The sequence below is a fragment of the Callithrix jacchus genome, chromosome 4 (genome assembly GCF_049354715.1).
Source record: "Callithrix jacchus isolate 240 chromosome 4, calJac240_pri, whole genome shotgun sequence".
NCBI classification, from domain to species: Eukaryota; Metazoa; Chordata; class Mammalia; order Primates; family Cebidae; genus Callithrix; species Callithrix jacchus.
The window spans coordinates 89,730,511-89,756,669 of NC_133505.1; the positions used below are offsets into that span (position 1 = coordinate 89,730,511).

At 39.6% G+C, this 26,159-nt stretch overlaps 1 protein-coding gene across 15 annotated transcripts in view; it reads right to left on the reverse strand.

Moving 5' to 3' along the window:
- CEP162 (centrosomal protein 162) overlaps nt 1–26,159 on the reverse strand; it is a 116,883-nt gene that overhangs the window by 24,328 nt on the left and 66,396 nt on the right. For 14 of the 15 annotated variants that reach the window (XM_078369707.1, XM_035296242.3, XM_078369709.1 and 11 more), the window contains 3 exons: nt 16,361–16,573; nt 5,741–6,375; nt 2,827–2,968 (listed from right to left, as the gene is read on the reverse strand). In XM_078369707.1, the coding sequence (XP_078225833.1) occupies nt 2,827–2,968; nt 5,741–6,375; nt 16,361–16,573 (990 nt within the window). Of the gene's footprint in view, nt 1–1,971; nt 2,028–2,826; nt 2,969–5,740; nt 6,376–16,360; nt 16,574–26,159 lie in introns of all 15 variants that reach the window. The other variant, XR_004741909.3, reaches the window with a different exon arrangement.

A 26,159-nucleotide genomic window follows, 5' to 3' on the forward strand; every position in this document is an offset into this window, starting at 1 on the left:
AACTAAAAATAGAATTACATATTATCCAGCAATCCCACTACTGGGTATCTTATCCAAAGTTAAAGAAATCTGTATATCAAAAGGATACCTGGCCACTTTGCATGCTTATTGCAGCACTATTCACAACAGGAAAGATAAGGAATCAACCTAAGTTCCCATCAACAGATGAAAAAAAATGCGACACAATGGAATACAATTCAGCTTTAAATAAGGAAATAATGTCATATGCAGTAAAATGGATGGAACTGAAGGTCATTATGTTTGTTAAGTAAGCTAGGCACAGAAGAATACTGCATGTTCTCACTTATATGAGAGCTAAAAAACTTGAACTCATGAACACAGAGAATAGAACAATAGATACCAGAGATGGGAGGAGATTGGGAAGGATGAAGAGATGTTGGTTATGGGTACACACACACAGTTAGATAGATGAATTAAGTTCTAATGTTTGATAGCAGACCAGAGTGACTGTACTTAGCAACAATATTATGTGTATTTCAAAGTAACTAGAAGACAGGGCTTAAAGTGATACCAAGACATAAAAATCATGAACACTCAAGGTGATGAAAATCCTATTACCCTGACTCATTACACATTCTTTGCATGTAGCAAACACATGTATCCCATAAATATCTAAATCATTAAATATCAATAAAAGGGAGGGAAATAAATATGAACATTTTTCTTTTTTTTTTTTTTGAGACGGAGTTTCGCTCGTTACCCAGGCTGGAGTGCAATGGCGCGGTCTCGGCTCACCGCAACCTCCGCCTCCTGGGTTCAGGCAATTCTCCTGCCTCAGCCTTCTGAGTAGCTGGGATTACAGGCATGCAACACCGTGCCCAGCTAAATTTTTTGTACTTTTAGTAGAGACGGGGTTTCACCATGTTGACCAAAATAGTCTCGATCTCTTGACCTCGTGATCCACCTGCCTCGGCCTCCCAAAGTGCTGGGATTACAGGCTTGAGCCACCCCGCCGGGCCGAACATTTTTCATGACTAGAAAAAGTCCTTTTAAAATAAAGCTCTATAAAGTCTATGCATTTGGAAAAAGACAATATTATCTTTATACTATGGTTAAGTATGATAAGTTTTTATATAAGAACTATTGATTAAAATAACACAAGCCTCACAGTATCATCTATGAAATAGATACGTCCTATTTTTAGGTAAACTGAAATACATGAATAGATACTTCCATCAAGAAACTAGGAGAAATTAGGAAAACTGTATATATCTTATCTCTAACTCTACTTTTCACCATCAGACTATGCTGATTTCTCTTTAAGTCAATTTTACAATACTTATAACTCTGGGAAAATACAATTTATGGCACTATGGCATCATGATACTACTTTTTCCACCTCTCCCAGACTATTCCTTACTACAAAATCATTGATAGAATGCTTATAGTTGCCCTCTGACACCCTCTTTCTATGGGGGATAAGGCCAGAGAAGTTCTCTGTAAGACTGTATGGACTGTTACTTTCGAAAGGCACTTTTAAGTATTTTTCATTAAAGTAGTCAAACAGTCCTTTTTTCCTCAGCAATCTGAAGTTAAGTTACAGACCTCATTACATTTCACCCCTAAATACTTCAAATGCCACTTTCGGAAGCCAAAGTGGCCAGATCATTTGAAGTCACGAGTTCAAGACCAGTCTGTCCAACATGGTGAAACCCCATCCCTACTAAAAACACAAAAATTAGCCGGGTGTAGTGGCGCGCCCCTGTAATCCCAGCTACTCAGGAGGCAGAGGTTGCAGTGAGCCAAGATGGGTGACAGAGCGAGAGACTGTCTTAAAACCTTCAAATGCTTCAACATACATCTCTTTAGAATAAGGGCATTTTTCACAAAACCACAACATTTTACACCTAAGAAAATTTATAATAATTTCTTAGTATTAATAGCCAGTTCATATTCAAACTTCCCCAATTTTGGAATTTATTTTTAATTAAAATGGTATTAGATAATTACATGTGGTGAGAATTCTTCCTGTTTTTTTCCTTGAGCTTCTTTCTTAAAATTGAAGCCTATAGACAAGATGAACACAATAAACATTCATGTATTTTTCAACTTGATAAACCAAAAGGTGGCTGATAGATTAAAAAAAAAGGTGGCTGATTTGCCACCTTTTCTTTTTCTTGGATACACCCATTTGAAAGTCAACTGTAGATAAAAGTCCTATTTTAATGCTATTTTTACAAGCAATTAACAGTACAGAAGATAGGCCACATGGTCATGCTCATAGATATTCCAAGTAGCTATAGCTATTATTCAAAAAAAAAGACGCATTTGAGAAAATGCTGATGAGTTGGTGTTATTCCATACAGGAATTCTTAGAAGACTATGCTGAATCAGAGCAAGAGCTGTGTATTCTCTGTTCATTATTTTATCCCAGTTCCCGATGGTCTCTGAATCTGTATCATTATTTGTTCAATAAATAAAACGTCATGGGGCAGGAAGAATGCCTTAGGATAACTGTCAGCTAGGACTTGGGGACTTGGTTCAACATCCAAGTTCAAGTACTAGGATCCCAATCATGTTAGATATATACCTCACAACCTGTGACAACGTACTTAGAGAAAGACTTTCGAGAAGTTTAGGGGCAAAACTGTAAAAACATGTATTTACATGGCATAGTTTTAAAGTAGAAAAGTTAAATATATGGTAATGGTATTATCTTCTTTAAAAAGAAATCAAGTCAATAAGTTTTCCATTTCTATCACCAATCTGAAAAGTTATTTCCAAATTAAACAATGTTAACTTTAATCTCATTAAAGTCAAAACAAGTTTATTCAAGTCAAAAGATAAAACCGATTTGTCACATACCTCTTGAGTTGCTATTTTACGATTTAGTTCTGCTACTTTGGAAGAAGAATTTTCTACTGCATTTTGGCAAAGGAGTTTCTCTGTTTCCCTCTGATGAAATGCTTTGAGGGATGCAATGTGTGCTGCACTATCTTCCTTGACCCTACAGAGCAAATGAAAGAAAACCACACATAAGAGTGGCTCTTCAATCTCTAATTCAGAGTTAGCACAAAAACAGTATAAGAAACCTGGAAATTAAGCAAAGGGAAAAAGGGCACTAATATTAACTGCATTATGATAGGTGCTTTGTACATTATTGTCTACGAGTTCTTGTGACCAATCCATGAGCTCATTAGTATTTACTAAATTTTATAAGGGCAAATTTGATGAAATAGTGACATATCTCTACTTTATCCCCAGCCTGAGGCTACACTTTCTGAGGGAATCTAATGTTCCAAAATAACTGTCTGAATTTAAAGCAAAGCACTTGACATTTGATCTTTGAAGATAAAATCATATTTCTTGCCCAGATGCGTCTTTGGAAAATCACAGCTGTTCTCTTTAGAATCTTCAATGCCTTGTGTCTAAGCAGCATTAACCAATTTTTGATCCATGCATGCATGAGACTCCAGGGCTAGTTGCATGTTGTAAGAATGAGACAATCTTTACATTTATTCTCAGGGCATATTATGCTTGTAATATACAATTAATTAATTTAGACTAAGTGTGACAGACCATTTGTCTCTGTGATAAAAATTATTCACAGGCAGTTCAGTAAATGGTAAAATTATAAACAAAGATATATTTCCTATAGATATACATTTTCTCTCTTATTGGAAAGACTTTGAAAATAATAGGATTTAACTTAAAGCATGTATTTTATTAAACTGCTGTTGCTACATATTAATATGGCACTTCCCAACTATAGACAAATTTATCCATTGCTTATTTCACCATATGAATATTCCTCCATGGAAACAGTGTGAATAGGATCCTAGGAAAAGCATAAAAACCTAATTAAAGCACATATGATATAAATGAATGCTAATTAAAAAGTCTAAATCTGGGACTAGAAAAGTTTATTACTTCTCAGGCCCAGACTTATCTAAGAAACAGATTGAGAATATTAACACATTTTAAATGATGTACAGGAAATTTTATTGGAAAACCTGAATTTTAAATTCTTTCCTGGAAATAATATGATTCTTCTTAAACATAGCTTCATGCTACTATCATAATATTCAGGACTGAAGAAACAAGGTTTCTATCTGGTAGCAATATGACTGCCATATGGTAACAACATGACTCAACCACTGCCATGGCTGCCAGTTAATAAGCATTTGTTGGGTGCTTCCCATGCTCATTCTGCTCCTACAGCAGACTGCTGTGAGGATGCAAAAGCAGCACCATCTTACACCAGTTCTCAGAGAACTACAAGGTTGTGTATGATTAATGCTTCCTTAGTACATATTAGTAAGTTGTGTAGGAGTTGGGGGTGGGAGAAGGCAATTTCCTGGGAAGTTCCAAGAAATGTTTTATGAAAGTAGGATGTAACAAGAATGAGCAAAAGGCATAAGAAAATGTGACAGATTAGGTAAGTAGAGTAGTATTAGAATAGTTATGGTACTTAACATGCAAGGCGAGAAATTTTGTCTTGATATTTTAAGCATGTTGGGAGTCACTGGAGAGCAGAGTGACTCAAATACAGGAGTATTTAAATAATACTAATGATTTTTAAGCAAAATGACTGGGGAAGGTTAAAAAAAAATGGAGTGGGAAAAGTGTGTAATGGTGGCACTGGTTTATTAAAGTAAGGAAGAAAGAAAAATGGGAAACATACCCAAGGAATAACAGATTAAGCTGGCCTGGTAGTTAAAATAAATATAGACAGCAAAGGGGAGTTTGGGAGGGGGAACTAGTTTATAGGTAAATAAAAAGGGAACTTGAGGTATTGGTGATTCTAAGATAAGCAATCCAATAAATAGTTTAGGTTTCACATCTGAACTCAGCTAAGAGAACAAGTCTTTAAAAGTAAATCTAGAAGTCATGGTTCATAGAAGCTGTAAGAATGGGTAAGTTTAGCAATGGAGAAAGAACAGAGAATAAACAGAAAACCAAGAGCTGAATGCTGGTAGAAAGCCAGATTTTTGGGGATGGAGAAGAAAGAAGGGTCCAAAGTCGGTAAAAGAAACAGAAAAGGAGTTTTTGTTAGAGCTGCCAAGTCATGGAGGTTAAGTAGTATGGTCAACATTGCTGAAGAAAATGAGGATGGAGAAAATGCCACTGGACTGGGAAACGTCATTATTGTGACCAGGTTTAAAAGGGGTGATGATGAGAGCCATATTTAAGAGAAAATGAGATAGATTTAAAAGACTATTTGTGAAAAACTGGCACTGAAAGACAGGGGACTGGAACTTGGTCAGGTGAAAAAAAGATCTGAGGATGTCAAAAGACTCAGAGGAAAGAGACAGTAGATAGCAACTGGAGATTGTGAGAAGGAAATGGATGACTTTAAAGTTCCTTAAAGCATGAATGGATATGATCATAAGGTCAATCTGAAGTTATTTTTGAAAAGAGGACCTTTTCCTTCTAGACTGCCAAGTAGTTTTAACAACAGTTGTTTTCTGAAAGCAATCTGCCTATAGCAATAATAAACTATGACATTCTTTTGCTAGAAGAGCTCAATGAATCAGCTTGTTAACACCATTTGGGTATGTGCTGAGAGGCAAGACTGGTGAGCCCAAGGACACAATTTGGAATGACACAGAGGTTCAGTTTCATCAGAATTTGGGCTAAAACATATGTGCTCAGCAATGTAATATATTAATATTCACTTATGAATTCAGTTCAGTGTCTAATTATCTGGAGGAAATGTATCTTATAATTTTTCAACTTTGTTTTTATTTCTCTATTTATAAATAATTTAACATTTTACCTTCTCATGGAGTTTTCAAATTCATTCATTGCTGCTTCAGATTTCATCTTCAGATCATTCTTCTCTGAAATTAATTCCTCTAGCTCAGTTTTTAATCTGTAGTTTTCTTCTAAAACTTCTGAAACATGGGAATCAGTGAAAGTTCGTGGCTGGTAAAGCTTGCTATCCAGGGTTCCAGGGAAGGAGTTAGCATTCCCTTTACTTGAGTGCAAAACATCTTTCTTTGCCCTTTTGGCAGACATTTCCTCTCTGCCCTTAGAGTTCTGATTAGATAGCATCATTCTTCTTTCTTTCTGAAGCCTCTCCACAGTTTTTGAAAGGTCTTGTATTTCTCTCTTTTTTGCAGCCAGCTCTTCATTGAGTCTTACTAGTTTAGCTTTAGCATGAGCCTGCTCCACTTGAAATTCTATAGACTGAAAGTCTTTATCAACTTTACCACTTTTCTTGACGTCTAATTCAGCATTCTGGTGCTTAAGAACGTCTATTTCAGCTTCAAGCTTTCGTACAGTGATCTGATGGGCTTCCTTAGTGTCATCAAGTTCCTTCTCTAGTGCTTTAATTCTGGGAGAGTGATGTTGATTCAATTTGCAAGCAAGGAGCTGCTCCTGCTGCTCTAGTCTTTGTTCATACTGAATCTGAAGGAAAGAATCCACGTAATGCCAAACACCTGTTAAACATTTCATTAGTTGCCAAAGCCCTGCATACTGCTGGGTCCTACCTAATCCTCTATTCAGGTACCCATTATATATTCTCTGTCTACAATTCTGTGTTTCTTGAATGAGTCAAATGTATTGAAGTCCTGTTCTTTCAGGGCATAACATTATATAGTCTTGATGTATTTTATGTAATTTAATAACTGATATATTGCTTCATAAATATTAACTTATATTCTTACACACACCAAGATTTATTTTAAACCTCACAACAAAATTATTATTATGCAGACTTCTCCATGCAAACTGTCAACACATTCTTTGAGGATAAACAGTAAAGCAACTGGGGGTACTGAAGTCTTTGGGAAACCACATTATTTTCAATCTTCTAACATCAACTTATTAACTTCATAGAGAGTAAAATGGCCTGGAATTTGTATACCAGAGCTTTAATATTTTGTTTAGTATTTAGCAAATGAAATAATTTCTCCTGTGGAGGGAGGCACCAGCAGTGGTTGGTCATACATTCAATGGATATTTACTGAGCTATGACATTATGCCAGGCTATATGCAGGTTCTAGAGACAAAAAGACTGAGTTCTTGTCTTAAAATAGCTCACAGCTTGGTGGGGAGAGCAACATGGCAGCAGCTACGATCCCATGATAAGTGCAATAACAGTCCTGTGAACATAGTGCAGGGGAGGCGAGGCAGCCCTAAGTGTCTAGAGGACTGACAGAAGATGGGAAGACTGCACAGAGACAACATATTTATGTTCAGTCTTGAGAGATGAGTGTAAATTTGGGGTTAGGTGGAGTCAGGGATGTTTTGGCAGTAGGAGGAGCGTATGCACAACTGGCTGAATGCTTGGTTTATACAGAGAATCAGAAACAAAGGGGGGAAAGGCAAAAAGTGAGCAAAGGCAGGAGTGGGATGGGGAAGAGGACTGCAAAAAGAAACAGGGTGTCGGAGGAGGACTCAAGATGGCGTGGTGAGAACAACTCAGGATTGAAGCTCTGGTGAATGCACGGAGAGGGTGAGTCAGGGCCGCATTTCCAGATGGATCTTTGTTGCCCACAGAACAGGGAAATTCCCAGGTATAAAAGAAAAGTGGGACGCCAAGCAGAGGTTTTGGCCGGCGCTGTAGCGCAGCGGCGCTACACAGCGCTCCGCACAAAGAGCACTGGTCCGGGTGCCCTGTTGAACCGGCAATCTGAGACTTGAGAGGGCTGAACGGGACGTGGACAGTGAGCCAGCCCAGGAGATTCCAGGGAAGCAGCGTTTGGGGTAGCGCAGTGGGACAAACAAAATGGCGATTCCAAACGCTCCGGGCGCGGGCACAGCTGAACCCAGGATAGTGCAGCTCTGTGGGGGAGGGGCACTCGCCATTACCGAGGCAATCCACTCCTACTGAGGTAAACGCCCATTGCTGACGTAGCCTGCTGTTGCCAAGGCAACCCGCTACAACAGAGAGAATCTGCCACAGGGCGTAGCCCATGGCAGCAGGGCGGAGACCACAGTAGAAGGCCACAGCCTGCAGCAACAGGGCGAACCTCACACCAGCAGGGCGGAGCCTCAGCAGGCAAATAGTGACTAGACTGCCTCCTAACTGGGCAGGACAGCACAACGGACATTCACAAAGAAAGCCCCAACCCCACCAAGACAGAGGATCTGAGAAAAAAAGGTTTTTTTTTAAGTTCTGTTGCAGCAGAATTAAACGTAGCAGCCTAACAGCCCTGAATTAAAAACAGAGCTCACAGCTCAGCACTTGAGCTTCTATAAAGTACAGACTGTCTCCTCAATCAGCTCCCTGACCCCTCAATATCCAAAAGACTGACATTTGGCAGGCATCATTCTGGGACAAAGATAGCAGAAAAAGAAACTGGTAGCATCCCTCACTGTTCCGTAGCCGCTATAGGTGCACCCCAGACAAGCAGGGCCTGGAGTGAACCACAGCAGTTGTACAGTGGAGGGGCTAGACTGGTAGAAGGAAAACCAAGTAACAGAAATACTTCATCATCAACAATCTGGGTGTCCACTCAGAGACCCAATCGAAAAGTCAGCAACTACACAGACGACAGGTGGATAAATCCACAAAGATGGGAAGAAACCAGCGCTAAAAGGAGGAAAACACCTGAAACCAGAGCACCTCGCCTCCTACAAAAGACCAAAACTCCTCACCAGCAAGGGAACAAAGCTGGACGGAGAATGACTGTGACGAAATGACGGAATTAGACTTCAGAACGTGGATAATGAGAAACTTTTGTGAGCTAAAAGAACATGTTTTAAATCAATGCAAAGAAACTAAGAACCTGAAAAAAAGATTCGAGGAAATGATAACAAGAATGGTTAACTTAGAGAGGAATATAAATGAATTAAAGGAGATGAAAAACACAATACGAGAACTTCACGAAGCATGCACAAGTTTCAACAGCCGAATTGACCAAGCAGAGGAAAGAATATCAGAAGTCGAAGATCAACTGAATGAAATAAAACGAGAAACCGAGATAAGAGAAAAAAGCGCAAAAAGGAATGAACAAAATCTCAAAGAAATGTGGAACTATGTGAAGAGACCTAACCTACGTTTGATAGGTGTACCAGAATGTGATGAAGAGAATGAATCAAAGCTGGAAAATACTCTTCAGGACATTATCCAGAAAAATTTCCCCCACCTAGCAAGACAGGCCAACACTCAAATGCAGGAAATACAGAGAACAAAGATATTCCGCAAGAAGAGCAACCCCAAGGCACATAATCGTCAGATTCAACAAGGTTGAAATGAAGGAGAAAATATTAAGGGCAGCCAGAGAGAAAGGTCGGGTCACCCACAAAGGGAAGCCCATCAGACTCACAGCAGATCTCTCGGCAGAAACACTACAAGCCAGAAGAGAGTGGGGGCCAATATTCAACATCCTTAAAGAAAAGAACTTCCAACCCAGAATTTCATATCCAGCCAAACTGAGCTTCAGAAGTGAAGGAAAAATAAAATCCTTTGCGAATAAGCAAGTACTCAGAGATTTTGTCACCACCAGGCCTGCTTTACAAGAGCTCCTGAAAGAGGCACTACACATAGAAAGGAACAACCAGTATCAGCCATTCCAAAATCACACGAAATGCTAAAGAGCAGCAACATAATGAAGAATCTACAACAACTAATGGGCAACAGCCAGCTAGCATCAAAATGGCAGTATCAAATTCACACATAACAATATTAACCCTAAATGTAAATGGACTAAATGCACCAATCAAAAGACACAGACTGGCAAATTGGATAAAAAACCAAAACCCATCAGTGTGCTGTACCCAGGAAACCCATCTCACATGCAAGGATACACAAAGGCTCAAAATAAAGGGATGGAGGAAGATTTACCAAGCAAATGGAGAGCAAAAAAAAAGCGGGAGTTGCAACTCTCATCTCTGATAAAATAGACTTTAAAGCAACAAAAATCAAAAGAGACAAAGAAGGCCATTACATAATGGTAAAAGGATCGATACAACAAGAAGAGCTAACGATCCTAGACATATATGGACCCAGTACAGGAGCACCCAGATACATAAGGCAAGTTCTTAATGACTTACAAAGAGACTTAGACTCCCACACAATAATAGTGGGAGACTTTAACACTCCACTGTCAACATTAGACAGATCAACCAGACAGAAAATCAACAAGGATATCCAGGGCTTGAACTCAGACCTGGAGCAAGCAAACCTGATAGACATCTCCAGAACTCTCCACTCCAAATCCACAGAACATACATTTTTCTCAGCACCACATCACACTTACTCTAAAATTGACCACATAATTGGAAGTAAAGCACTCCTCAGCAAATGCAAAACAACTGAAATCATAACAAACAGTCTCTCAGACCACAGTGCAATCAAGTTAGAACTCAGAATTCAGAAACCAACCCAGAACCACACAGTTTCATGGAAACTGAACAACTAGCTCTTGAATGTTGACTGGATAAACAATGAAATGAAGACAGAAATAAAGAAGTTCTTTGAAACCAATGAGAATGAAGACACAACATGCCAGAATCTCTGGGACACATTTATAGCAGTCTCTAGAGGAAAATATATAGCAATAAGTGCCCATAACAGGAGAATGGAGAGATCCAGAATTGACACCCCATTGTCAAAATTGAAAGAGCTAGAGGAGCAAGATCAAAAAAACTCAAAACCCAGCAGAAGACAAGAAATAACTAAGATCAGAGCTGAACTGAAGGAGATAGAGACACAAAAAACCCTTCAGAAAATCAATAAATCCAAGAGCTGGTTTTTTGAAAAGATCAACAAAATAGACAGACCACTAGCCAGATTGATTAAAAAGAAAAGAGAGAACAACCAAATAGATGCAATGAAAAATGATAAAGGGGAAATCACCACAGATTCCACAGAATTTCAAACCATCATCAGAGAATATTACAAACAACTCTATGCACATAAACTAGAAAACCTGGAAGAAATGGATAAATTCCTGGACTCCTGCATCCTCCCAAGCCTAAACCAGGAGGAAGCTGAAACTATGAGTAGACCAATAACAAGGTCAGAAGTCGAGGCAGCAATTAAGAGCCTACCACACAAAAAAAGCCCAGGTCCAGATGGGTTCACAGCCGAATTCTACCAGACACACAAAGAGGAGCTGGTACCATTCCTTCTGAAACTATTCCAAATAATCCCAAAAGAGGGAATCCTTCCCAAATCACTTTATGAGACCAATATCATCCTGATACCAAAACCCGGCAGAGACCCAACAAGAAAAGAATACTTCAAACCAATATCCATGATGAACATAGATGCAAAAATCTTCAATAAAATATTGGCAAGCCAATTGCAACAGCAAATCAAAAAACTTATCCATCATGATCAAGTAGGATTCATCCCGGGGATGCAAGGCTGGTTCAACATATGCAAGTCTATCAACGTAATTCACCACATAAACAGAACCAAAAACAAAAACCACATGATTATCTCAATTGATGCAGAGAAGTCATTTGACAAAATTCAACAGCCCTTCATGCTAAAAACCCTCAATAAACTCGGTATCGATGGAACGTATCTCAAAGTAATAAGAGCTATTTACGACAAACCAACAGCCAATATCATACTGAATGGGCAAAAACTGGAAGCATTCCCTTTGAAATCCGGCACTAGACAAGGATGCCCTCTTTCACCACTCCTATTCAATATAGTACTGGAAGTTCTAGCCAGAGCAATCAGGCAAGAAAAAGAAATAAAGGGTATTCAAATAGGAAAGGAGGAAGCCAAATTGTCTCTATTTGCAGACGACATGACAGTATACCTAGAAGACCCCATCGCCTCAGCCCAAAAACTCCTGAAACTGATAAGCAACTTCAGCAAAGTCTCAGGATATATAATCAATGTGCAAAAATCACAAGCATTCCTCTACACTAATAACAGACTTAAAGAAAGCCAAATCAAGAACGAACTGCCATTCACAATTGCTACAAAAAGAATAAAATACCTTGGAATACAACTCACAAAAAACGTAAGGGACCTCTTCAAGGAAAACTACAAACCACTGCTCAATGAAATAAGAGAGGACACAAACAGATGGAGAAACATTCCATGTTCATGGTTAGGAAGAATTAGTATTGTGAAAATGGCTATACTGCCCAAAGTAATTTACAGAATCAACGCTATCCCCATCAAGCTACCATTGACTTTCTTCACAGAACTGGAAAAAATCACCATGAACTTCATATGGAACCAAAAGAGAGCCCGCATAGCCAAGTCAATTCTAAGCAAAAAGAACACAGTGGGGGGCATCACACTACCGGATTTCTAACTATACTACAAGGCTACAGTAATCAAAACAGCATGGTACTGGTACCAAAACAGAGATATAAACCAATGGAACAAAACAGAGCCATGGAGGCAACACAACATATCTACAACCATACAATCTTGGATAAACCTGACAAAAACAAGCAATGGGGAAAGGATTCCCTGTTCAACAAATGGTGTTGGGAAAACTGGCTAGCCATGTGCAGAAAGCAGAAACTGGATCCCTTCCTGACACCTTACACTAAAATGAACTCCAGATGGATTAAAGACTTAAACATAAGACCTGGCACCATAAAAACCCTAGAAGGAAATCTAGGCAAAACCATCCAGGACATAGGAGTAGGCAAGGACTTCATGAACAAAACACCAAAAGCATTGGCAACAAAAGCCAAAATAGACAAATGGGACCTAATGAAACTCCACAGCTTTTGCATGGAAAAAGAAACAGTCACTAGAGTAAATTGGCAACCAACATAATGGGAAAAAATTTTTGCAGTTTACCCACCTGACAAAGGGCTGATATCCAGAATTTACAAAGAACTCAAACAGATTTACAGGAAAAAAACAAACAAGCCCATTCAAAAATGGGCAAAGGATATGAACAGACACTTTACAAAAGAAGACATATATGAGGCCAACAATCATATGAAAAAAATGCTCATTGCCACTGGTCATCAGAGAGATGCAAATCAAAACCACATTGAGATACCATGTCACGCCAGTTAGAATGGCAATCATTAAAAAATCTGGAGACAACAGATACTGGAGAGGATGTGGAGAAAAAGGAACACTCTTACACTGTTGGTGGGAGTGTAAATTAGTTCAACCATTGTGGAAGACAGTGTGGCGATTCCTCAAGGCTTTAGAAATAGAAATTCCATTTGAGCCAGCAATCCCATTACTGGGTATATATCTCAAGGACTATAAATAGTTCTACTATAAGGACACATGCACATGAATGTTCATTGCAGCACTGTTTACAATAGCAAAGACCTGGAATCAACCCAATGCCCATTGATGATAGACTGGATTGGGAAAATGTGGCACATATACACCATGGAATATTATGCAGCAATCAGAAATGATGAGTTCGTGTCATTTGTAGGGACATGGATGAATCTGGAGAACAACATCATTCTCAGCAAACTGACACAAGAACAGAAAATGAAATACTGCATATTCTCACTCATAGGTGGGTGATGAAAAATGAGAACACATGGACCCATGGAGGGGAGTAGTAAACACTGGGGTCTATTGGGGGGAAAAGGCGAGGGCCAGCGGGGGAGGTGGGGAGCTGGGGAGGGATAGTCTGGGGAGAAATGCCAAATGTGGGTGAAGGGGAGAAAGGAAGCAAAACACACTGCCATGTGTGTACCTATGCAACTGTCTTGCATGTTCTGCACATGTACCCCAAAACCTAAAATGCAATAAAAAAAAAAAAAAAAAAAGGAAACAAGGTGTCTAATCCTAGATATATAAAAAGGGAGTAGGGGGTTGGAATTTATACCTGAGAGTCTTATTTGCTTGGTAGAACACTAATAAAAATCATTAACTGTTTGCTAGACTGTAGGCATAAGTGATATATACATATATATATATGTGTGTGTCTGTGTATATATATATGTCTGAATATATACATATATATATGCCTGTGTGTGTGTACACACACACACACATATATGTAAAAGAGGGTGGAATAGAAGAAACCCAGCATCCTTGATGTGACTTTTATGAACCTTCTATTGTTTCTGGAATCTAATGTTTTTCATTTATTGCTTTTCTCAGGATGGAAATCTATAGGGAATGAGATGAGCTTCCTAAAAGCAGTGTGGTATAAGGGTTGGGACACACACACACACTGTGACACTCAATCTTCCCAATATCGTATGAGATAGGATTTAATTATTAGGTATCTACTCGGTGCCAGAGACTTCGCTGAATCATGGAATACAATGGTATATTTTATTCTGAATAAAATCAGAACAATTCCAGCCATCACAAAGTCCAAAAGCTAGATGGGGAGAAAGAACACTAATGACCCAATCAAAATCACTACAATCATGGTGAATGCCAGCAAGCAGTAGTGTGTTGGACAGAGAGGGCCCAGAGAGGTCATTCATTCAGCAGGATTCCAGGGAAGTTCTCACTGGGAAAGTAATGCTTGGGCTGAGATGTGAATGATAGGAAGAACTTCACTATGAAAGAGGGGAGGGCAGAACATACCACTCAGAGGCAACAGAGTGGACAAATTCCTGTGCCTGGAGGAAACATGAGAAGCAGAAGAGACAGGAAGGCATGACTAGAGACAGAAAGCACTTTGTTAGAGAACACTGGAGTGAAAGGAAAGACTTGGCCATCTGTGGATAAATACACCACTTATTTATCCAAAGAATAACAAGAAGTTGTGGAACGGGTATCAACAAAGGTGGGTGGGTGGGTATGTATAGAAGTCAGAGAAATATGAAAATGTAATTTTGGCTTTCTGCTCAAGACTTAGAAGATAGGGCAAAGTGGATATATGTAGACTAGTCAAGAGGTTATGCAGTAATCCATGCCACTTGTTATTAATGATTGTAGTATTGTGATATGCTGATGAAAAGGAACAGTAGAAGTGAAAGATATTTAGAGTAAAAGTTGATAATTGGCAATAAGTCATTCATTTTTTCTTTTAAATGTGAGGAAATTGAGGCTCAGAGACGTAAATTGGTGAGCACAAAGTCATGAAGTTATCATCGTATAAGTAGGCCTAGATGGAAGGTTGGTTTGCCTCTAACACTTGTGCTGTTTACATTAAGCTGCGGTCTCTGACATATAGGGGGGAGGGTATCTTAAAAGTAGAGTAGTGGTATGGGTTGGGGCAAGATGCACTTGATGAAGGGCCACTGTGAATACTTAGGAAAATGGAAGAAGGAATTGATTACCCACATGCAACAGGCTTGCCAAGTGGCACTAAAAGAATTCATGAGACTAGATACCCATATATCTGTGCAGTCTCTCTCTCTCAACTGGGTAATCTCCTTCAGAAGCACAAAGCAGTGTGATAAGAGTGGAGGAGATGGATGCACTATGGGCACCAAGACAGTATGTTAAGGGTGGATGAAAACTGGGTGTCTAAAGGGGCACACATGAGAATTTAGTATGGTGAGAAGTAAACAGGCAGGTGCTGAGAGATTTGAAAATGTGGGTGGAATAAAACCCAACCTCCTTGATGTGACCTCAATTATCAGGTCACTGTATTTCCAGGTTATGAACCTTCTGTTTTTGGAACCTAATGTTCTTTCATTTGCTGCTTTCTGAGGATAGACATCTGTGGGGAATGAGAGGAGCTTCCTGGAAAGAGTGTGGTTGTAAGGGTTGGTACGAGATGCCTTGGGCTTGAGGCCTCTTACTCTGCCAACTTACCAGCAGTGAAACCTTGGACAAGGTGGTTGAACTGTGAACGTCTCAGCTCCCTCATCTGCTAAATAGTGTTAACAATATCTATTCCTCACAGGTGATTGGAAGGATTATGCAAGATTAACAGAGATATTTATGAAAGTATCAAGCATGAATTCCTGACAGAAACCATGTGCTCAACAAATTTTTAACAATAATCTACAACTGTGATTTGCCTACAAAAATTTTAAGTAAAATATCATGTCCTGTTTCATACTTGGTCTGTTCAAGCACTTGTATTTTCTGATTCATTCCTATTTCACAAAATAGTGGAAAACTCAGACAGTAAGACATTCCTGGAAGATTCTTCCCTACCTGCTGTTCCGTTCCCTAAAATGTATACTTCTTATTCCCTTACTTTTCTCCAGATAAATTTCAGTGAAAATATTTTGAACCATGGTAATTTCTTTTTTCCTTTTGTACTGAATACTTGTCAGGTGTGTTTTATTCTGCTTTTTCATGAATTAATTTCCACTAATTCTAATATTAGGAGAGGTGATGTAAATATTATCCTGTGCTTGGTTACTCTGTCAGAAATAAAAAGAAAAGTTGCTGAAAGAGGATGCCAAAATAGGATGGACTTGGTTTCTGTTGCACCTACTGATACCAGTGGTAAAGGTTTCATGGGAAAAAATGTTTACAGCTATTTGTTAAAGTGAGATCCTAAGAAGTGCTTACCCTGGGGTCTAACTCTGACCTTTATCTCTGAGGCTATTTTGCACTTACCTTCATTTTCTGAAACTGTTGTTCCATGGTACGAAGGCTTTTCTTTGCATCTTCATCTTTGCCCTCCAGATCAGCTTCTAGCTTTTTAATCCTTTTCTCCATAAATTCCACGGTATTTTTATCCACTGTGTCACCAGCTGCTGATGCAGCCAATATTAAAGCAGGTAAAGAATTGGGATATCTTCTCTTCAGAATCCCTTCCATTTCTTTAACCTATTAAAACATATTTTCCACAAAAAAAGTCTTAGATTGAATAAATGAATTCAGTAAAGTTTCAGGAAACAACAGTTAGAAATCAGCAGCATTTCCACATAGAAATAACAATCTGCAGGGGACCAAATCAAGAACGACCTAGGAATACACTTAACCAAGGAGGTTAAGGATGTTTACCAGGAGAACTGTAAAACACTGATAAAGAAAACTGTGACGCAAACAAATGGAAAAACATCCCATGTGCACAAACTGGAAGGATTAGTATAGTTAAAATGACCATACTGCCTAAAGCAATCTACAAATTCAACTGAATCCCAATCAAATTACCGAAGTCATTCTTCACAGAAATTAGAAAAACCAATCCTACAATTGATATGGAGCCAAAAAAGAGGCCAAATAGCCAAAGCAATCCTAAACAAAAAGAAGGTATCACATTACCTGACTTCAAACTGTACAAGGCTATAGCAGCCAAAACAGCATGGTACTGATAAAAATAGACACATAGATCAATGGAAAGAATAGAGAACCCAGAAATTAAGCCACACGCCTATAATCAACTCATCTTGGACAATGTCAGCAAAAATATACACTTGGGAAAGCAAACCCTATTCAATAAATGATGCTAGGAAAATTGGATAGTCATGTGCAAAAGAATGAAGCTGAACTCACACCTCTCACCTTATACAAAAATAAACTCAAGATGCATTAAAGATGTAAGACCTGAAACTATAAAAATCCTAGAAAAAATTCTAAGAAAAACTCTCCTGTGGCCCAGGCAAAGGATTTATGACCAAGTCCCCAAAAGCAAATGTAACAAACCAAAAATAAACAAATGGGACTTAATTAAATAACCCCATTAAAAAGTGAGCAAAGGACATGAACATTTTTTCAAAAGACATACAAGTGGCCAAAGACCCATATGAAAAAATGCTCAACATCACTAATCACCAAAGAAATGCAAATTAAAACCACAATGAGGTACTATGTTACATCAGTCAGAAGGGTTATTATTAAAAAGTTAATAAACAGCAGATGTTAGCAAGGATGTGGAATAAAGAGAATGCCTGTATACTGTTGGTGGAAGTATAAATTAGTATCCATTATGGAAAACAGTGTGAAGATTTCTGAATAACTAAAAAGAGAACCATTTGATCCAGCAATTCCACTACTAGGACTGAAAGGAAAATAAAACATATCAAAAAGACAAAGACAGACACACACACACACACACACACTCACACTTCATCCATAGAAGAAAATAAAAGCATGTTTTGAAGCAACACAGACGAACCATTTGATCAAGCAATTCCACTATTAGGATTGAAAGGAAGATAAATTGTATCAAAAGACACACACACACACACACACACACACACACACACACAAATTCATCCATAGAAGAGAAAAAAAGCATGTTCTGAAGCAACATACATGGAACTGGAGGCCATTATCCTAAGTGAAATAACTGAGAAAATAGAATTCCACATGTTCTCACTTGTAAGTGGGAGCTAAACAATGAATACACATGCATATACAGACTGGGATAATAGATATTGGAGACTAAAAGGTGGCAGGGTGGGAGTGGGTAAGAACTGAAAAATTCCCTACCAGGTACAAAGTTCATTATTTGGGTAATGGCTAACTAAAAGGCCAGACTTCACCACTATGCAATATATGCATGCAAGAAATGTGCACTTGCACCCCTTATTTTTTTTTTTTTTGAGACGGAGTTTCACTCTTGTTACCCAGGCTAGCGTGCAATGGTGCGATCTCGGCTCACCGCAACCTCCGCCTCCTGGGTTCAGGCAATTCTCCTGCCTCAGCCTCCTGAGTAGCTGGGATTACAGGCACGCGCCACCATGCCCAGCTAATTTTTTGTATCTTTAGTAGAGACGGGGTTTCACCATGTTGACCAGGATGGTCTCGATCTCTTGACCTCGTGATCCACCCGCCTCGGCCTCCCAAAGTGCTGGGATTACAGGCTTGAGCCACTGTGCCCGGTCAGCACCCCTTAAATCTATAAAAATGAAACAAAATTTTTGAAACATATATAAGGTCACAAATATATATAAAATGAAACAATTTAAACTTAGATTATGTTACGTCTTGTCAAAATTTTAGAGATATTTATAGCATGTCTCCAGATAGAATAAAATACCAGAAGCACAAATTTCAAATTTTACATCCCTAGAGTATCTGATGAAAAAATCTTAAAGTGTACTGTCTAATTAACTATTGCTTTATTTACAGAAATTATTTTACGTTCATTAGAAATATATCTTCAGGGCCGGGTGCGATGGCTCATGCCTGTAATCCCAGCACTTTGGGCGGGGGATCACTTGAGGTCAGGAGTTCCAGACCAGCCATGGCCAACATAGTGACAACCCGTCTCTACTAAAAAAATATAAAATTTAGCTAGGTGTAGTGGTACACACCTGGTCCCAGCTATGCAGGAGGCTGAGGTGGGAGAATCGCTTGAACCCAGGAGGCAGAGGTAGCAGTGAGCCAAGATCACATTACTTCACTCCAGCCTGAGTGGCAGAGTGAGACCCTGTCTCAAAAAAAAATAAAAATAAAAAAGAAAAAAAAGAAATATGTCTTCAGACTTTCAATTAGTAATAAATAACTAGTCCTTTTAAGTACAAAGCTCTCCCTGCTCTCTTTTTTTCAGACTTCCTCATATGAAAGTGCTTCTACACTCTACTGATTGAAAAATTACTTTTTGAGACGAAGTTTCACTCTTGTTACCCAGGCTGGAGTGCAATGGTGCAATCTCAGCTCACCGCAACCTCCGCCTCCTGGGTTCAGGCAATTCTCCTGCCTCAGCCTCCCGAGTAGCTGGGATTACAGGCATGCGCCACCATGCCCAGCTAATTTTTTGTATTTTTAGTGGAGATGGGGTTTCACCATGTTGACCAGGATGGTCTCGATCTCTTGACCTCGTGATCCACCTGCCTCGGCCTCCCAAAGTGCTGGGATTACAGGCTTGAGCCTCTGCGCCTGGCCGAAAAATTACTTTTATGCTGAAAAATTACTTATATGCACATGAGTGTGTAAACTGTTGGCAATACATATTCAGCTTCCTAAGCACCTAACTCTGCCTGCAGCTCTACTCCATCCCAATCTCCCCAAAGGCCCCTGTCCAAATAAAGTTTAATCTACTTTAAAATGATTTCTTTTAATTGGAAAGTAAGTAGGATTAGATAACATTTAATGAGTCTTCATAAAGGACTGGAAACTTTTAGTCTAAAAAACAATGACATATTATATAATGAAAGAAACACACCAGGGTCCACATAAATGACAGCTTATTATATATGCCTGTGTGTTTACCTGCTTTTTAAAACTATTACAGTGAAGATAATTTTGAAAAACATACAAACAGTAAATTCTTTGTTGAACTGTTTTCTAGCCTATGAGCATGCAACACACTAGCACCTGAGAAGCTGTCTAGTGTCACAGTGAAGAGCATATTTGGTTAGACTGTGCCACTAGCTTTAGGATCCTGTGTCAACTAATCCCTTGATTTAAATCTTTCTTGCCTCGTGGGTAAGACTGGGATGGTAACAGCAGCAATTTCAAAGGATCAAATGTCTTTCATCTTGGTAAGCACTTAAGAGAATCCAGCATACAGGGAGGATTTGGTAAATAAGTGTTGGCTTTTATGATGATTTCAACTGCCAAGGCAAGATGGTTTGCTCGTGTTCACAATCCTGTTCATATTAGGTATTTACAGGGCATATAATTTGCAAAGTTATTATAAATATTTCCATTTGTGAAAACTGCTTGCACATTTACTGATATGTCATAAATTGGGATATTTCCATCTACAAATATTAGTAATTTTTCACCTGAAAAATTCAAAGCTTTGTTTCCTCTGATATTAGTTACTTGAGTTAGTTGCAGGTAAATGAAAATACATGTATACATACTAACACTACATATATTAAAAAGAGAACTAGATTTTAAAGAATTTAACATTTTAAATTAATGTATTCATTAAAAAATTTTAAGAAATATGGGGAGGACTCAAGATGGCGCTGTGAGAACAACCCAGGATTGAAGCTCTCGCTGGACGCACGGAGAGGGTGAGTCGGGGAAGCATTTCCAGACGGATCTTAGTTGCCCACAGAACGGGGAAATTCCCAGGTATAAAAGAGACGCGGGATGCCAGGCAGAAGTCTCCGCTGGCGTAGCCGGCAGCCGGTACGGCTCCGGCCCACGCTGGAGCGCAGAGGCGCTCCACAGCGCTCCATACATAAGCGCACTGTTATGGGTGCCCTGTTGAACCGGCAAACTAAGACCCGAGAGGGCTGAACTTGAGACTGAACGGGTCTTGAACTGTGACCCAGGAAATCCCAGGGACTCAGCGTTTGGGGGAGCGCAGTGAGACAAACAAAACGGTGATTCCAAACGCTCCCGGTGAATAGGTTTTTTTTTAAAGTGCAGCTCTGCGGGGGAGGGGCGTCAGCCATTACCGAGGCAATCAGCCCCTACTGAGGTACACGCCCATTGCTGACGCAGCCTGCCGCTGTCCAGGCAACCCGGTACAACAGAGAGACTCCGCCGCAGGGCGTAGCCCGAGGCAACAGGGCGGAGACCACAGCAGAAGGGCGGAGCCTGCAGGAAAAGGGCAAACCTCACACCAGCAGGGCGGAGCCTCGGCAGGCAAAAAGTGACTAGACTGCCTCCTAGCTGGGCAGGACAGTAAGGCGGACACTCACAAGGAAAGTCCCAACCCCCCCCAGACAGAGCATCTGAGGAAAAAAAAGGGGTTTTCTTACGAGTTAGGTTGCAGCAGAACTAAACATAGCAGCCTAGCAGCCCTGAATGAACAACAGAGCTCACAGCTCAGAACTTGAGCTCCTACAGACTGTCTCCTCAAGCAACTCCCTGACCCCTCTATATCCATAAGACTGACATTCGGCAGACATCATCCTGGGACACAGATAGCAGAAAAAGAAACTGGTAGCATCCCTCGCTGTTCCGCAGCCGCTACAGGTGCACCCCAGACAAGCAGGGCCTGGAGTGGACCTCAGCGGTTGTACAGCGAAGGGGCTAGACTGATAGAAGGAAAACCAAGTAACAGAAATACTCCATCATCAACAATCTGGGTGTCCACTCAGAGATCCAATCAAAAAGTCAGTAACTACACAGACGACAGGTGGATAAATCAACAAAGATGGGAAGAAACCAGCGCAAAAAGGGGGAAAACACCCGAAACCAGAACACCTCGCCACCTAGAAAGGACCAAAACTCCTCACCAGCAAGGGAACAAAGCTGGACGGAGAATGACTGTGACGAAATGATGGAATTAGACTTCAGAAGGTGGATAATGAGAAACTTTTGTGAGCTAAAAGAACATGTTTTAAATCAACGTAAAGAAACTAAGAACCTTGAAAAAAGATTTGAAAAAAGATTTGAGGAAATGATAACAAGAATGGATACCTTAGAAAGGAATATGAATGAATTAAAGGAGCTGAAAAACACAATACGAGAACTTAGTGAAACATGCACAAGTTTCAACAGCCGAATTGACCAAGCAGAAGAAAGAATATCAGAAGTCGAGGATCAACTCAATGAAATAAAATGAGAAACCAAGATCAGAGAAAAAAGTGCAAAAAGGAATGAACAAAGTCTCCAAGAAATGTGGGACTATGTGAAGAGACCTAACCTACGTTTGATAGGCGTACCAGAATGTGATGAAGAGAATGAATCCAAGCTGGAAAATACTCTGCAGGACATTATCCAGGAAAATTTCCCCCACCTAGCAAGACAGGCCAACACTCAAATGCAGGAAATACAGAGAACACCACAGAGATATTCTGCAAGAAGAGCAACCCCAAGGCACATAATCGTCAGATTCAACAAGGTTGAAATAAAGGAGAAAATACTAAGGGCAGCCAGAGAGAAAGGTCGGGTCACCCACAAAGGGAAGCCCATCAGACTCACAGCAGATCTCTCGGCAGAAACTCTACAAGCCAGAAGAGAGTGGGGGCCAATATTCAACATTCTTAAAGAAAAGAACTTTCAACCCAGAATTTCATATCCAGCCAAACTGAGCTTCAGAAGTGAAGGAAAAATAAAATCCTTTGCGAACAAGTAAGCACTCAGAGATTTTGTCACCAACAGCCCTGCTTTACAAGAGCTCCTGAAAGAGGCACTACACATAGAAAGGAACAACCAGTATCAGCCATTCCAAAATCACACTAAATGCTAAAGAGCATCAACATAATGAAGAATCTACAACAACTAATGGGCAAAACAGCCAGCTAGCATCAAAATGGCAGTGTCAAACTCACACATAACAATATTAACCCTAAATGTAAATGGACTAAATGCACGAATCAAAAGACACAGACTGGCAAATTGGATAAAAATCCAAAACCCATCAGTGTGCTGTATCCAGGAAACCCATCTCACATGCAAGGATACACAAAGGCTCAAAATAAAGGGATGGAAGAAGATTTACCAAGCAAATGGAGAGCAAAAGAAAGCAGGAGTTGCAATCCTCATCTCTGATAAAATAGACTTTAAAGCAACAAAGATCAAAAGAGACAAAGAAGGCCATTACATAATGGTAAAAGGATCGATACAACAAGAAGAGCTAACGATCCTAAACATATATGGACCCAACACAGGAGCACCCAGATACATAAGGCAAGTTCTTAATGACTTACAAAAGGACTTAGACTCCCACACAATAATAGTGGGAGACTTTAACACTCCACTGTCAATATTAGACAGATCAACCAGACAGAAAATCAACAAGGATATCCAGGGCTTGAACTCAGACCTGGAGCAAGCAAACCTGATAGACATTTACAGAACTCTCCACCCCAAATCCACAGAATATACATTCTTCTCAGCACCACATCATACCTACTCTAAAAATGACCACCTAATTGGAAGTAAAGCACTGCTCAGCAAATGCAAAACAACTGAAATCATAACATACAGCCTCTCAGACCATAGTGCAATCAAGTTAGAACTCAGAATTCAGAAACCAACCCTGAACCACATAGCTTCATGGAAACTGAACAACTGGCTCCTGAATGTTGACTGGATAAACAACGAAATGAAGGCAGAAATAAAGAAGTTCTTCGAAACCAATGAGAACGAAGACACACATGCCAGAATCTCTGGGACACATTTAAAGCAGTCTCTAGAGGAAAGTATATAGCAATAAGTGCCCATATGAGAAGAATGGAGAGATCCAAAATTGACACCCTATCGTGAAAATTGAAAGAGCTAGAGGAGCAAGATCAAAAAAACTCAAAACCCAGCAGAAGACAAGAAATAACTAAGATCAGAGCTGAACTGAAGGAGATTGAGACACGAAAAACCCTCCAAAAAATCAATAAATCCAAGAGCTGGTTTTTTGAAAGGATCAACAAAATAGACAGACCACTAGCCAGATTGATTAAAAAGAAAAGAGAGAACAACCAAATAGATGCAATAAAAAATGATAAAGGGGAAATCACCACAGATTCCACAGAAATTCAAACCATCATCAGAGAATATTACAAACAACTCTATGCACATAAACTAGTAAACCTGGAAGAAATGGATAAATTCCTGGACTCCTGCGTCCTCCCAAGCCTAAACCAGGGGGAAGCTGAAACTATGAATAGACCAATAACAAGGGCAGAAGTCGAGGCAGGAATTAAAAGCCTACCACACAAAAAAAGCCCAGGTCCAGACGGGTTCACAGCCGAATTCTACCAGACACACAAGGAGGAGCTGGTACCATTTCTTCTGAAACTATTCCAAATAATCCAAAAAGAAGGAATCCTACCCAAATCATTCTACAAGACCAATATCATCCTGATACCAAAACCCGGCAGAGACCCAACAAGAAAAGAAAACTTCCGGCCAATATCCATGATGAACATAGATGCAAAAATCTTCAATAAAATATTGGCAAGCCGATTGCAACAGCAAATCAAAAAACTTATTCATCATGATCAAGTAGGATTCATCCCGGGGATGCAAGGCTGGTTCAACATACGCAAGTCTATCAACGTAATTCACCACATAAACAGAACCAAAAACAAAAACCACATGATTATCTCAATTGATGCAGAGAAGGCATTTGACAAAATTCAACAGCCCTTTATGCTAAAAACCCTCAATAAACTCGGTATCGATGGAACGTATCTCAAAGTAATAAAAGCTATTTATGACAAACCAACAGCCAATATCATACTGAATGGGCAAAAACTGGAAGCATTCCCTCTGAAATCCGGCACTAGACAAGGATGCCCTCTTTCACCACTCCTATTCAATATAGTACTGGAAGTTGTAGCCACAGCAATCAGGCAAGAAAAAGAAATAAAGGGTATTCAAATAGGAAAGGTGGAAGCCAAATTGTCTTTATTTGCAGACGACATGATAATATACCTAGAAGACCCCATCGCCTCAGCCCAAAAACTCCTGAAACTGATAAGCAACTTCAGCAAAGTCTCAGGATATATAATCAATGTGCAAAAATTACAAGCCCTCCTCTACACCAATAACAGAGTTATAGAGAGCCAAATCAAGAATGAACTGCCATTCACAATTGCTACAAAAAGAATAAAATACCTTGGAATACAACTCACAAGGAACGTAAGGGACCTCTTCAGGGAAAACTACAAACCACTGCTCAACGAAATCAGAGAGGACACAAACAGATGGAGAAACATTCCATGTTCATGGTTAGGAAGAATTAATATCGTGAAAATGGCTATAGTGCCCAAAGTAATTTACAGAATCAACGCTATCCCCATCAAGCTACCATTGACTTTCTTCACAGAACTGGAAAAAACCACCTTGAACTTCATATGGAACCAAAAGAGAGCGCGCATAGCCAAGTCAATTCTAAGCAAAAAGAACACAGCGGGGGGCATCACACTACCGGATTTCAAACTATACTATAAGGCTACAGTAATCAAAACAGCATGGTACTGGTACCAAAACAGAGATATAGATCAATGGACCAGAACAGAGGCATCAGAGGCAACACAACATAGCTACAACCATACAATCTTTGATAAACCTGACAAAAACAAGCAATGGGGAAAGGATTCCCTGTTCAACAAATGGTGTTGGGAAAACTGGCTAGCCATGTGTAGAAAGCAGAAACTGGACCCCTTCCTGACCCCTTACACCAAAATTAACTCCAGATGGATTAAAGACTTAAACATAAGACCCGGCACCATAAAAACCCTAGAAGGAAATCTAGGCAAAACCATCCAGGACATAGGAGTAGGCAAGGACTTCATGAACAAAACACCAAAAGCATTGGCAACAAAAGCCAAAATAGACAAATGGGACCTAATCAAACTCCACAGCTTCTGCATGGCAAAAGAAACAGTCTCTAGTGTGAATCGGCAACCAACAGAATGGGAAAAAATTTTTGCAGTTTACCCATCTGACAAAGGGCTGATATCCAGAATATACAAAGAACTCAAACAGATTTACAGGAAAAAAACAAACAAGCCCATTCAAAAGTGGTCAAAGGATATGAACAGACACTTTACGAAAGAAGACATATATGAGGCCAACAATCATATGAAAAAATACTCATCATCACTGGTCATCA